The following is a 12,721-nucleotide window of genomic DNA, read 5'->3' on the forward strand; positions in this document are numbered from 1 at the left end:
TAGTCCGAAACGTCTAGCATCGTGTACTTCACGTGAAATCAATGTCACAACTCGAATTTAGGTCTTCCGCACTTGTCGCTCACTGGCCACTGGAATTTTAATGCCTCCACTATTTCTGCTCTTTTCGCGCCGAATTATTCATTCGCCTTGCTAATTGCGCGAATACCGGCAAATATCTGGCACGAAGTTAGGCCGTTGCGTAGTAATGTTGATTTATTAAGCTTTCTCAGAGCAATAACGAATACGTATATATCTTGGAACTGCATTTCTTAAAGTTGGAAATTATTTTTGGGGATATCGAGGTGAAAGGTTGGATACATACGGCCTCTTTTCGCGCTAAGAATGAATATTCTTTGATATTCTTAATAGTGGCGAGTTTCTTCTTTCGAAATGGAAAATAATTGTTTGGAATGTCGTATTTAATCGTACTGGTCGTGATGGTTCTAGGCAAGCTTATAAGTTAGAAATAAGTTTTACATATCCGCAAACGCATGTACTGGATGGACGATGAACTAAATAAATAAATAAATATAATATATATATCCTTTTTAAAACATAGATGAATATTTTAAGCTTCCTTGTCTTAAAATAGCCAACTATTCTTTGGAAATTGTCTTGTCTTTTTAAGACAACGATCAATATTTCGATATTCTTGATGGTATTGCATTTCTTCGTTTGAAACAGAGACAGTTAGAAGCATTAGAATCTTGCAGAGAAAGGAAAATTCATCTTTTATATTTCTAAATAACATTTACTCGTTTTCTTTCTTTAGTTGGTTCATTGTCGTGATCGGCCTTCTCCTAAACAAGGAATTAGTTTTCGAAACAACGAGAATATTGCAACTTCCACAACAAGACTAAAACACAATTGCTACATCCTTTCGTATTTTTCATAGCTTTATCGTTCGGTTTTTTCGATAAAAAATAATTTTCTGCCGCAGCTGTTGAACTAGTTGATTCTTCTAAAGACCAATGAATGTTTTAATTTCCTTATTCCCATAAAAAAAGAACCGTCCTTTACAGGCTTGTCGTTTATGCGAAACGCAATACTCCGATTAAGACGTATCCTGAATTGTCTTTTGCCGCGTAGGTCTTTGCGCGTCTAGACGAAAAAAGAAATGGACATAAAGAGACGAAAGGCGCTACCAGTTTAGCTATCCAAAGAAGATCGACAAAAACAGCATCGCTCTAATAAGTTGACATAATAAAAATTTCTCTGTATACCCATTAATCGTGCAAAATCCGATCAGTCTTACGTCATCGGTTTCTTACGTCACCGGTGCGCAACCTCGTCCTCTTCTTATTTTTTCATACCATGAAAAAACCAGTTGATTCCACCAATTATGGAAGAACTCAAGGTTGTAGAATACAATTCTTTCGCACCACTGACCTATAGTAAATCAAACGTTAAATAATTTGTCCATTTTAATTACTTATTTATTGTTCTCGGGGAACGTGCATTTTCGCTGTTTGAAACCATATGAAACTCGAGGAGTATCGTCCAATTGACACGACTTCCACGCGCGTTAACAAAACTATTCCAATGAATTTATCATGATATTTTACTTTACTGGCAGAATATTTCCAACAACTGTACGGTGTATACCGTTGACGTTATTGTTTCGCAAGATGCTTCGCGAGTTACGATCCTTCGTATCTATCGTATGTTACACATGCGCACGTGTAGTAATGGATTAATTAGAAAGTACGGTAATTATAATATATTTTGGAGGAGCTTGAACGTAGATTAACGAGACGGATGGGTAATGATGAATGTTGGATAAATGGATAGCAATATCCTAAATGTAGCAGCTTGAATATCGAGTTGTTTCCGACGAATGGAAAGAAGAGTACTGCGAGATGTGTATTATATTTCAGTGCAAGTAGAAATCTATTGGAAATGTTTTCATTCGAAGATACGCGAAGGAAAGTGAAGTTTGAAAAGGATGGTATTAAAAAGAAAGGTATAAATTTCGCATTAAATGTTTCTATGTACATCTAGATGAATTTAATTGCAATTTAACGTTGTAATTGATTCGCGTAATCGTATACTGTTAAAGAGTACTGACACCTAAATGAATATATTATTTATCGTGATGGGGGCATTGCATGTGAGATTCTTCGAATTCAATGGAAAAAATTAACTGTTATTACGTCAAGTATGAACGGTAATTCAACGTGCACCTTTACCTCATCACTGTCACTTTCCTCAATACGGTACTATACGATGTATCGATAGCACGTAAGATCCACGGAATATCTCCATTTTGATATTTATAGATATTAAAATAAATAAAAAAGAATGGAACAAAATATTAATAAAGATCCGAAAGAGAGAATTTTTACACTTGTACATAGTATATGATTAATTAATTGAACAATTTTTTAATTTGCGAACATCGGTATAATTAATTCCGAAATCGTGCGTGCCATTTTAATTTTAAATGACACACATTGATATCACGTACACGGTTCTATATAGCTGCAATCGATGTTAGTTAAACAGCCCATCGATTATTTACTCCTCCCTAAAGTCTCTGCATTTCGATTAAATAAATATGAATATAAAATAAAATCGTTATTCACGATGTCCAGCTTTATTTTAATCATATACATATACCAAGCATAAATAAATTATACGCATAATTTTATATCGTAGTTTATATCAAAGGTAAGATAATTCCACACACGTAAACATCATGTTTTCTAAACGTCGAAACGTTAGAAAATACTTTTGCAATTTACGAATGTACATATGTTATATCAAATATCAAACTTCTGCTATTTTTTATATCATAAAATACGAACGTTTAAACGCTCGAAGAGTTAACTCGCGTGTTAAATTAAATATAAAGAAAAAAGAAACCTTACGAACATGGAAATATACCATAAGAATAAATTACGCGTTTTAAGCATAATCGACAATGCAAAAAAAGTACAGGGAAGGAAACTGATAGCGTGTTTCCCTCAAAGAGAAGCCCAAGGAAGGATTAAGTAACTCGTGGCAAGGACGTGGCCTAGTCGACGGAGACGGTGTTCACGATGGTCCAACGGCTATCGTTGTTGATCGAATTGTTCGTGTTGGGCGTGGTCCGATTTCTTGCTCAATTTTGCGGCCGCAAATCGGGTGGCCGTCGAAGGTACCGTCACCCAGTTACGTCAGCGTGCCCGTGGGTCCTGGTCGCGCGGTATAAAAGCCGAAAACCACCCGTCTGTGGTATCATTCGCATCACAGACAGACAGATCAAGAGATCTTCCAATCAAGCGAGCTACAATGGCCTTCAAGGTATTACGAACTCAGGAATAATCGTAACTTGATTAAAGGGCGCTTTTCATTCATCACGTATAATACAATAACGAAATTTCGTATATTTATTTCATACTTAAATTCAGACTTTCCTTTCAACGAACGATATAGAGTATTTTTATTTTTATTCGTATTTTTCATCTTAAAATGTGTTTAAATTTACCTTTCTCCTAACGAACGATATATATATATATATATTTGGCCTTTCTTTTTTCATTCTGTTAAATGAGTAAAAGTGTTCTTAGTCTTATCCAACGCATTTTTAACTAACACTTTTTATTCTGCGCTCGGTTGAAAGTGGAACGCACGTCTCCATTCCTAATTTCGATAACCCTCCGCGTACAGAATACTCGGTAACGCGTCGCTTTCATCAGTCGTCCGAGAATCTCAAAAACTAAACAACATCTGCTTTAATCTATCCAAAACAATTTCTATGATCTGTAATTAAAACTATTTACTTATACAATGCAAATTAGTAACGAAACGCAAGAAATTTATTTACTATTTATTAGCTCTGCTAATTTCATAACAACAGCTAACTAAATATTTCGTCAATAGAAAATCACCTACGAAAAATTTCTGTCTAATCGTCATGTCTGTTTTTACAATTCGTCCAAATCCTTTCGTCACAATTCTTTCAGCAAGAAACCAATTACAAACATCTACTTCGATAGATCTCTATCTAATCGTATCTCATCATATAGACAGACTACTGCAGTCCAACCAAAAGCCAGTTGCAAACTTGTACTACCAGTAGAAAATCCTATTTAATTCCTATATTTGCTCTTCAAATATCAATTAATATTACTATCCATCCGTTTAGCCAGAAGCCATCCACAAACATCTACTGCCATAAATCTCCAATCTAATCGTCGTATTTGTTCTTACAGTTCATCGTCTTCGCCGCCTTTGTGGCCGCCGCTAACGCTGGAATCCTGCGAGAGGCAGCACCTCTGGCCTACGCACCAGCAGCGCCACTGGCTTACTCCGCACCTCTGGCCTATGCGGCTGCGCCTGTAGCCAAGGCGGTGGTAGCCGCCCCCGTAGCTAAGGCCGTTGTTGCCAAGACCGTTGACGCCGACTTCGACCCCCACCCCCAATACAGCTACGCCTATGACGTGCACGACAGCCTGACCGGTGATGCCAAGAGCCAACAGGAAACCCGCGACGGAGACGTTGTCCAGGGTAGCTACTCCCTGATCGAAGCTGACGGAACCAGACGCACCGTCGACTACACCGCCGATCCAGTCAACGGATTCAACGCTGTAGTCCGCAAAGAAGCTGCCGCCGCCCCTATCGTCGCTGCTGCCCCAGTAGCTAAAATTGCTGCCGCTCCAGTTGCCAAAATCGCCGCTGCTCCAGTCGCCTACGCCGCTCCCGTTGCCAAGATCGCCGCTGCTCCAGTCGCCTACGCCGCTCCAGTCGCCAAATTGGCCGCCGCTCCAGTCGCATACGCCGCCCCCGCTCCAGTCGCCTACGCCGCTCCCGTTGCCAAATACGCCGCTGCTCCTCTCGCATACGCCGCCCCCGCTCATGCTTTCATCCACTGAATCCGATCTATTGTTTAGGAATTATGTTTGTCGAATAAATACGGTTTTTTTTTAGCAAGTATACGAAACGTACTGTACACTGTTACCTTTTTACTTTACTACCCATATCTTTGAACATATTTTTAAGTTTGTGTTTGAATTTGGTGTTTGTTTCTCTTTTGTGCATCGTTTAGATGTGCAAAAAGGTAAATATATACGTACGTTGTATAATGGATATCTCTTGGTGGTGCTGCACAACGGAAAGAATGGAAAATCATGTTTGCTAATTTAGTTAAAGGCATTTGATTGTCGTTGGTATATAATTATTCGAATATATTCAATGGTTGACTAAAATTCCTTTTAGGGCACACTAGAGTTGCAACTGCTTTTATTATTATTATTAATTATTAGTTTTTGTTTATTATTGATAGAAATTTCATGTGCCCCAAAAAGATGTTCAGCTTAGTCTTTTAAAAATGATACGCTCGTTTCATAGCTCTTTGTTTAAATTTATTTTTAATTTACAACACCGAGGAAATTTAAGCGAAGATGTCGCAAACTCGCAAATTTATTTGCTTGTCGCAAATCACATAAATGCATATTGGAAATATAAAAGGACACGAATGTATTAGAGTTCGTAAAAGATAAGTATTGCATCATGCCAAAGTATTACAGGAGATAGGATAGTATTGGAAAGGTATGTGATTAATTAAAAAAATCTCGTGCTCATATTTTCAATCGTTATTGTTCATTAAGGTGGCTGGCTTTCATTAAAAATTCACGGACAGACATCGGTCTCCGACACTTTCTCTGCCAGTGCCAATGTTGCTGATTACACAATACAACCACGCCTCATACGCATCGTTCGTGTGTAATGCACGTAATGTGAGCCATTGCGTTAATCGGGAACTACAGGCAAACCAGATTCATGCAATGGTGCAAACCTTGATCCACTTACGATCCGACATACGTATGTACTCCCTTTCGTGACCACCTTTATGATTTCATTGACCACATTTATAATTGATCTTGAGATGGTATTCGATTGATCGCTCATAGAGAAAGTGTACACAAATTACACGATTTCATGATATTATCGAATAATTAAGATAACAAAGTGTCTTTCATTTTAGCAAAAATATGATATAAGAAAAAATAGATTGATTCGTATTTTATAAAATGAGACGTAATCTGCTTTATAAATGAATTTTATTTAACAAAACTATAATTACAGATATATTATTTTTACGTACAAAAATATATCTTGCACAATCTACGTACTTGCGTGCACTTATTTGATAAAACGTCCTTAAATTAAGACAAAAATAATGTATTTTATCTTTCTGTTAATTGACTGAAAGTTTTCATAGTATACTCTCTTAACTCTAATAACATTTAACTTTAATACATATAAATCACATTTTTACTTTCCCTCAATCTAATTATTAGGTATTTTGTCTTTTAACCACTATAAATTATATTAATGGATCTCATATAGAACTCAAAAATGGTGAAAAAATATATTAAGAAAAAATATTTATCTTGTATTGTACTTTTCACTCTTGTGACCCTCTTTCTGGCGGAGCTAGCCTGAAAATTAAAATATAATATACAAAAGTTATCTTCTTTATCCGTATATATCCTAGGAGTATACATTTATTTTAAATTTAAATTATATTAGTTACAGATTTTGAAAAAACTTACTTATGTATAGTTACATAATCTTCTGCAAGAACATTAGATGTGTCTAAAGGTGTCAGAAATGTGAATTGACTCTGTGGATGCATTTTAGTATGATCCAAAAGAATATCCATTATAATTCGGCGATTTACCTTATCCTGGTTAAAATAATGATTAATGATTGTAATATAGAGAATTATATACAGATTAAGGAATTATAATATTCACAAAATTATATATACCATGAAGACATCAAATTCATCAAGGAAATAAAAAGGTAAACCGGTACATTCCCAAAGTGCTAGAATGAAAGCAACAGTGGAATATGATCTTTCACCACCTGACAATGATCTTGCATCGTTAATTGATTTGTTACTATCGTTTGACGAGTGTACTTCAAGTTCAAGTATTTTTCGTGCGTGGTCAATATTTACAGTACCCTGGCGAGAATAATTGAATTAAAAATATAACATTATTTGTTTCTTCTCTTCTAACTAAAAAAAATCACTATACGTACGTTTTTATTTCGTAAAGCAAGGATATTTGAAAATGAATTCTGAATTTTTTTACCGTATGTATGTTTCATGTCAATAAACAACTTCTTTCGAGATTCCAATCGTTTTGTATGATCCTATAAAAAATATATAAATATAAATAAATACATTAATAAACAGTTCAATAACTTTATGTATAAAACTTCATAATGTGTATGGTCACTCAGATATTAGTATTAGTTTGTCCCTAACATTAAACGTAGCAGACAATAAACTAAGGAAACGTTTCAACTCTAACAGAGGATGCTGGAAACAATGACTCGAAATCGAAAGAACCTAAATTCTGGTAAAGAGATACTATTAGTCATAAAAAGATTGTAATTGTCAGAGTTTCTTGGGAAATAACATCGTACAAAATGTGCAAGTTTATAAATTCTGGCTAGATTTATGACACGGAATAACGTACTTGGTAATTTTTTTCAATTTTAGAGATCAAATGTATATCTTTCCCACATTTTGCTTCCTTTTCCTTTAATTCTTTACGTAATTCTTCGATAGTACCAAACATTCGTTCTATTTCAAGAATTTTATGTTTTACATCTTTGGATAATCTTTCAAGTTCGTTAATCGATCTGAAAAATATTAAGTTTTGTTTAATGTTATACGTCTTTAAATGTTCGTATTCATTTTAGTAACCTTATTGTGTCTATTCTATCGCATCGATTTGTAGCATCCGTCACTGCTTTTTCTGTACACCTTCGCTGTTGTTCAAATTCTACTGTTGCCTGCTGTAAGACTTGATGTGCTACCTGCAACTTCTTTGCAGCATGACGAGTTTGTGCATGCAATGCTTCCTTTTCGTCTTGTAATTCTTTTATATTTTCCTACATACAAAATTATATGTATTAATATAAAAAGAATAAAAATAAATCTTATAATTTTTATGTACCTTTAAAGGATTAATTTTTGAATTTAGATTTTGCCTTAATTCTCTGTGATGCTTAACTTCTTCCTCTAAAGATTCAACTACTTTTTGAAGTTGGAGAATGCCAGCATTTAAATCTGATTCTTCAAATTTTCCTTGATGTAATTTCTTTTCTAACTCACTCAATTCGTTTTTCTGTGTAAAATAAAATAAAAATTTTTATAACATTCAAATACTCTTGGCTAAATAATATTTATATTTAAATATAACTTACAAAGACAGTCACAGATATAGTTTCATAAGCTTCAATCTTATCCTTTAGATCATTAATTGATGCTTTATATTGATTTCGAATGGCATGAAGCTTTGTTACTTCTGTTCTAACGCCACCTAACTCAGTGCTTATACGTTTTTCTTTTTCAGAAATTGTTTTATACGATGCTATGGCACTATCTTTTTCATTATCTATAATACGAACTTCTTCTTCCAATGCACTAATCATAAAAAGGAATTTTATGACATTTAAAGTAAAAATAAACGGGCACAACAATAAACGGAAGAAAGTTCATACTTAATGGTATCTGTAATAGAAACCTGAAGAAATCTAGCTTTCAAACTGCGTGGTCCACCATAACTTCTGTACTGTGGATCTGGGTAAAATGTATCACCCCGTTGGGTAAACGCTCTTTTACAGTTTTGTGGAACTTTGGAAGCCTTAGACATAATTTCAGCTGCTTCTTTGCTAGATGGAATTAACAGAATACATTCAACTTCACGCTGGTCGATTAAACAATTAGCAACCACCGGATCTGATATATCCATTGCATCCAAAAGATTGGGATAATGTGAAGATTTGGTACAATGTGCATGGACATCATGAATCTAGAAACGTATATATGTATATAAGTTTACATGATGTACTATACAGTATATTGCAGTATACATTATGAATTAATTTTCTTACAGTATTATAAAATTTACTACATATAATTTGTGGAGTTCTTTCATTCAAATAAATTTCTTTCATAATTGTATTTAATACTTTGGCATCACGACTGTTATCTACACAAAACGTACTAAAAGTACTTGCTCCTAAAAAATGTTCAACAGCAGGAGCCCATGCTGAATCTTTCATTTTTATGTATGCCCCTAAATATAAACAAAAACATATAATAAATCGAACACAATGATTCACTTTCATCATTATCTTACCAAGTGGACCTCGTGGTTTTTCCTTAAAATGTCCATTACTATATTCTTCTTCGATTCTTCTTAAAAGACGTGGTATATTTCGCCCAAAAACAGTTAATGTATTATCAGAATATTTTTTCCTTGCATTTATATCTAACTTAATTTTTTCTGGAACAAAATGAAGCTATTATTCAATTTTATACTCTATAATGCAATATAAGTTAAATATATATAGTGAGTGAAAGCAATTAATCAACAAATAATATAATATTTACCTATACGTTTTTCACAATTATTGATTTCAATTCTTGAAGTTTGAATTTCTTTCAAAAGACGCATCTTATCAGTTTCTAAATGCATTTGATAAGTTTGCTTAGTTCGTAATAATGCTTCGGTCTCATCTAATTTTTGTTCCAAATCAGCTAATTGTTGTTTCATTTGGTTTCTTTCACTTTGTTCTGCATTATCAGCACTAGAAATAAAAGAAATAAAAGTTTATATGTAATAGTGTTATATAAAACTGGTATTGTACAAATACAAAAAAATCATATCAAACCTTTCTAATCTATGTATTTCTTTGCGAAGTGTACTAATATCATCTTCCAATCTTTTAACTTTACTTTGGACAGAACGCCACTCACGTATTTTAGTTGAATGCTCATTTTTTTTAATGCTATATTCTTGTCTCACTTTATTATATGTTTCAGAATTATTATTAACTTCCTTTTCTGCAGACTCAATTTCTCCTTCCAATTCCCTGCAAATAAAAGATAATATAATAGTACATATTACATATCAATGTGTTATCTACAATGGGAAATAAATCAGACCGGAAATGGGAGTCTACTCTATTGCATTATAATATAATTAGGACGAAAATGATAAGAAATATTGTAATCAATATTATGTCATTATGGAAATGAATGTAACTTTAAAATTTCGAATACAGCATATTGTGATCTCCTCGATAGTGTGAAATTTTAATAAATAAAATTTGTTCATGCTATTAAAAATTACAGAAATATTTCAGATGAATAAAGTAATCATAACTAACTAGTAAATATATATATATATATAATAGTAAATATATATATATATATATATATAACAGTAAATATACATATATATTATATATATTAATAATTCATACTGAATTCTTTTATTTATTTCTTCATCTTTTGATTTTGCAGATGATCCTGTATCCTGAAGCTGTTTAAAATTATCTTCACATTTTTTTAGAACATGCTCAAATTTTCCTAACTTTCTTTCTTCTGCTATAGCCTATGTAACAAAATACATACTTCATGTCCATGTATTAAGAAATAATGTTACTTTATAAAATTTTTGTATATTAAATATAATACTTACAACTGCCCAAACTAACTCCTTCTCAAGTTCAACTACTTCATCGCGAAATTTATCAATTTCTTCTGCTCTTTCTATGCTTTTTTTAAGTTCTTCTACCTCTTTCCTAGCATCTGCTAAAATCTATACAACATTTTCATTATATACATGAAATGATTTATATCTTAAAAACATAATGAAAACATACTTTATTATACTGTTTCAACTTTTCATATTCTTGTTCACATGTCAATTCAGCTTCTCTATAATTGTTACCAATTACATTTAGTAATGTTGCTTTCATAAAGAGGTCATACTTTTCTTCTGGTTTGGATGATACTAGAAATGTTCTAGATATATCTTGATTTAATATAGAAATAGGATTATCTATTTGAATATTCATTGCCCGTAATATATTGGCCAATTCATTTTGTTTTGTCGAAACCACTTCGCCTATAAATAACAATTCACAGAAGATTTATTTTAAATAAATTTAAATATGAATAATATTTAAATTAATTATACATAATGCTTTCATAAATGACACTATCTTATATAAACATAAATATAAATGTAATGATTTTAATAACCTTTCCAATTCTTTATCTTATAAGATGATGTAGTTCCAATACTTCGGAAAACTGTTATTGAATCACCATAAATATCAGGTTTATATGCCATAGACCCATTATTAAATAAACTTACTTCAATAGTAGCTGAATTTTTGCCTTTCTTTATAAAATCTAAACAGAGAAGAAGCATGCTATAAAAATAGAAAAGTATAAAAAATATTATTCTGTATAATATGTTTATACTTTTTACAGATGCTCCACGACTAGTAATATTTGCCCTAGCACCAAGCCCAACTGTTAAAGCTGTTAATATTGCACTTTTTCCACTTCCATTACGACCAATAATAAAATTTACATTTGGATTTAATGTTACTTCCAAGGCATCGTGACACATGAAATTTCGTATTAGAATTTTTTTTATTTTACCTGCTTTAGACTGTAAGACAACACATAGGTATAAAAAACATGCAGGTAAAATATAGGTTTGTTGTATGTATGATTTATATATATTATTATATATGACATATTATTTATATTAATATTAACGTGCTAAAAGAGCTTAATAACATTCGAAATAAAACATTGCCCTCAATTTTTCCTTACTATAACATTAACTCTAACCACTTACCTCTTCTGTAAATTGAGAAGCATTTTCTTTCACTTTCGAAAATTTTGATCGATATTCTTTTGATTCTGCAGATTTCCTTTTCCGTCTATTATTCGTATCACTTTCCATGGTTTCAAAAATGTTTATGATCTTAAGATGTACGTATAGATTCTGTATTCATTCAAATAGCCGTGCAATATCTAATTTTATAAACATCATCTTTCTGATGAACGCTTATCGATCTTAATACAAAGTCATCATCGAAATATAATGTTTTCTAACGACTCAAGGTATAAGAAATTCTTCTGTCATAATTGAACCGTTTCAATAATGTATTTTCTGAAATACAAAAGCGTCCCAGTGTCTCAGAAATACACCCAAACCTTTCCCGCCAGAAAGAACTCTACTACTCCGATTCAACTTTCATTGTCATTATATACAACATACGTAGTATCCACTACATTGTACTTTTTCTTTGAGGCAACCAATAGAAACGTTACATTGTGAAAACGAAGCTTGCTATCCAATGGCGGGAACACTTTTAAAAGATTCAAATTAATTATATGAATTTTACTAATTTAATTAATAATTAATAATATTAGTCAATAATAATAAAAACAAATCAAATATAATGTTTTCTTAAATAGATTGATTTATTAACTGTTCCCTTTCCGCGTTTTTCTTATCGTCTTTGGATTTCCTTTTACTTACTTTAACTTTCTCGTCTTATTGTAAGTCTAATAATTCTTCACAGCTGATCGTTGCATTAAAATAGTCACTAATAAGCTGATTCTCTGCTTCTATATCATCTATGATCTTTTCTAGACTTTTTACCTAACCTCTTAATTGTATCTATACCGCAGTATACCATCCATGCATTCCATTTTGTTCCGTTTATTCTTAACATTCTTCCCATTATTTCTTCCTCTTTTATGGAACTTTCTTTGCATTTCTCAGTTACCTTTTTTACAGAGAGATTGAGTTTTAATCGCAACAACAAGAGATAAAATAATAGATAATAATACAAATTTCTGTATTATAAGTTTAAATAAAAATAGGTGGCTATAGAAATA

General features: G+C 32.4%; 2 protein-coding genes across 2 annotated transcripts; one reads left to right on the plus strand and one right to left on the minus strand.

Annotated features, from left to right (window-relative positions):
- Positions 1-3,138: 3,138 nt before the first annotated feature.
- LOC126917820 (cuticle protein 21-like) lies at positions 3,139-4,917 on the plus strand. Its single transcript, XM_050725147.1, has 2 exons — positions 3,139-3,285; positions 4,197-4,917. The coding sequence occupies exons 1-2, from the start codon at positions 3,274-3,276 to the stop codon at positions 4,854-4,856; spliced, it is 672 nt and encodes a 223-aa protein (XP_050581104.1). The 5' UTR covers positions 3,139-3,273; the 3' UTR covers positions 4,857-4,917.
- A 1,110-nt stretch (positions 4,918-6,027) lies between these two features.
- On the minus strand, positions 6,028-12,076 carry LOC126917794 (structural maintenance of chromosomes protein 6). The gene is made up of 19 exons (XM_050725081.1): positions 11,670-12,076; positions 11,285-11,477; positions 11,060-11,212; positions 10,678-10,922; positions 10,494-10,613; positions 10,276-10,406; positions 9,682-9,882; positions 9,401-9,597; positions 9,147-9,293; positions 8,899-9,083; positions 8,506-8,816; positions 8,209-8,428; positions 7,959-8,129; positions 7,706-7,893; positions 7,476-7,641; positions 7,033-7,146; positions 6,758-6,955; positions 6,540-6,673; positions 6,028-6,425 (listed from the first exon to the last, which is right to left on the minus strand). The coding sequence occupies exons 1-19, from the start codon at positions 11,775-11,777 to the stop codon at positions 6,392-6,394; spliced, it is 3,216 nt and encodes a 1,071-aa protein (XP_050581038.1). The 5' UTR covers positions 11,778-12,076; the 3' UTR covers positions 6,028-6,391.
- Positions 12,077-12,721: the final 645 nt, after the last annotated feature.

The sequence above is a fragment of the Bombus affinis genome, chromosome 6 (assembly GCF_024516045.1).
Source record: "Bombus affinis isolate iyBomAffi1 chromosome 6, iyBomAffi1.2, whole genome shotgun sequence".
NCBI classification, from domain to species: Eukaryota; Metazoa; Arthropoda; class Insecta; order Hymenoptera; family Apidae; genus Bombus; species Bombus affinis.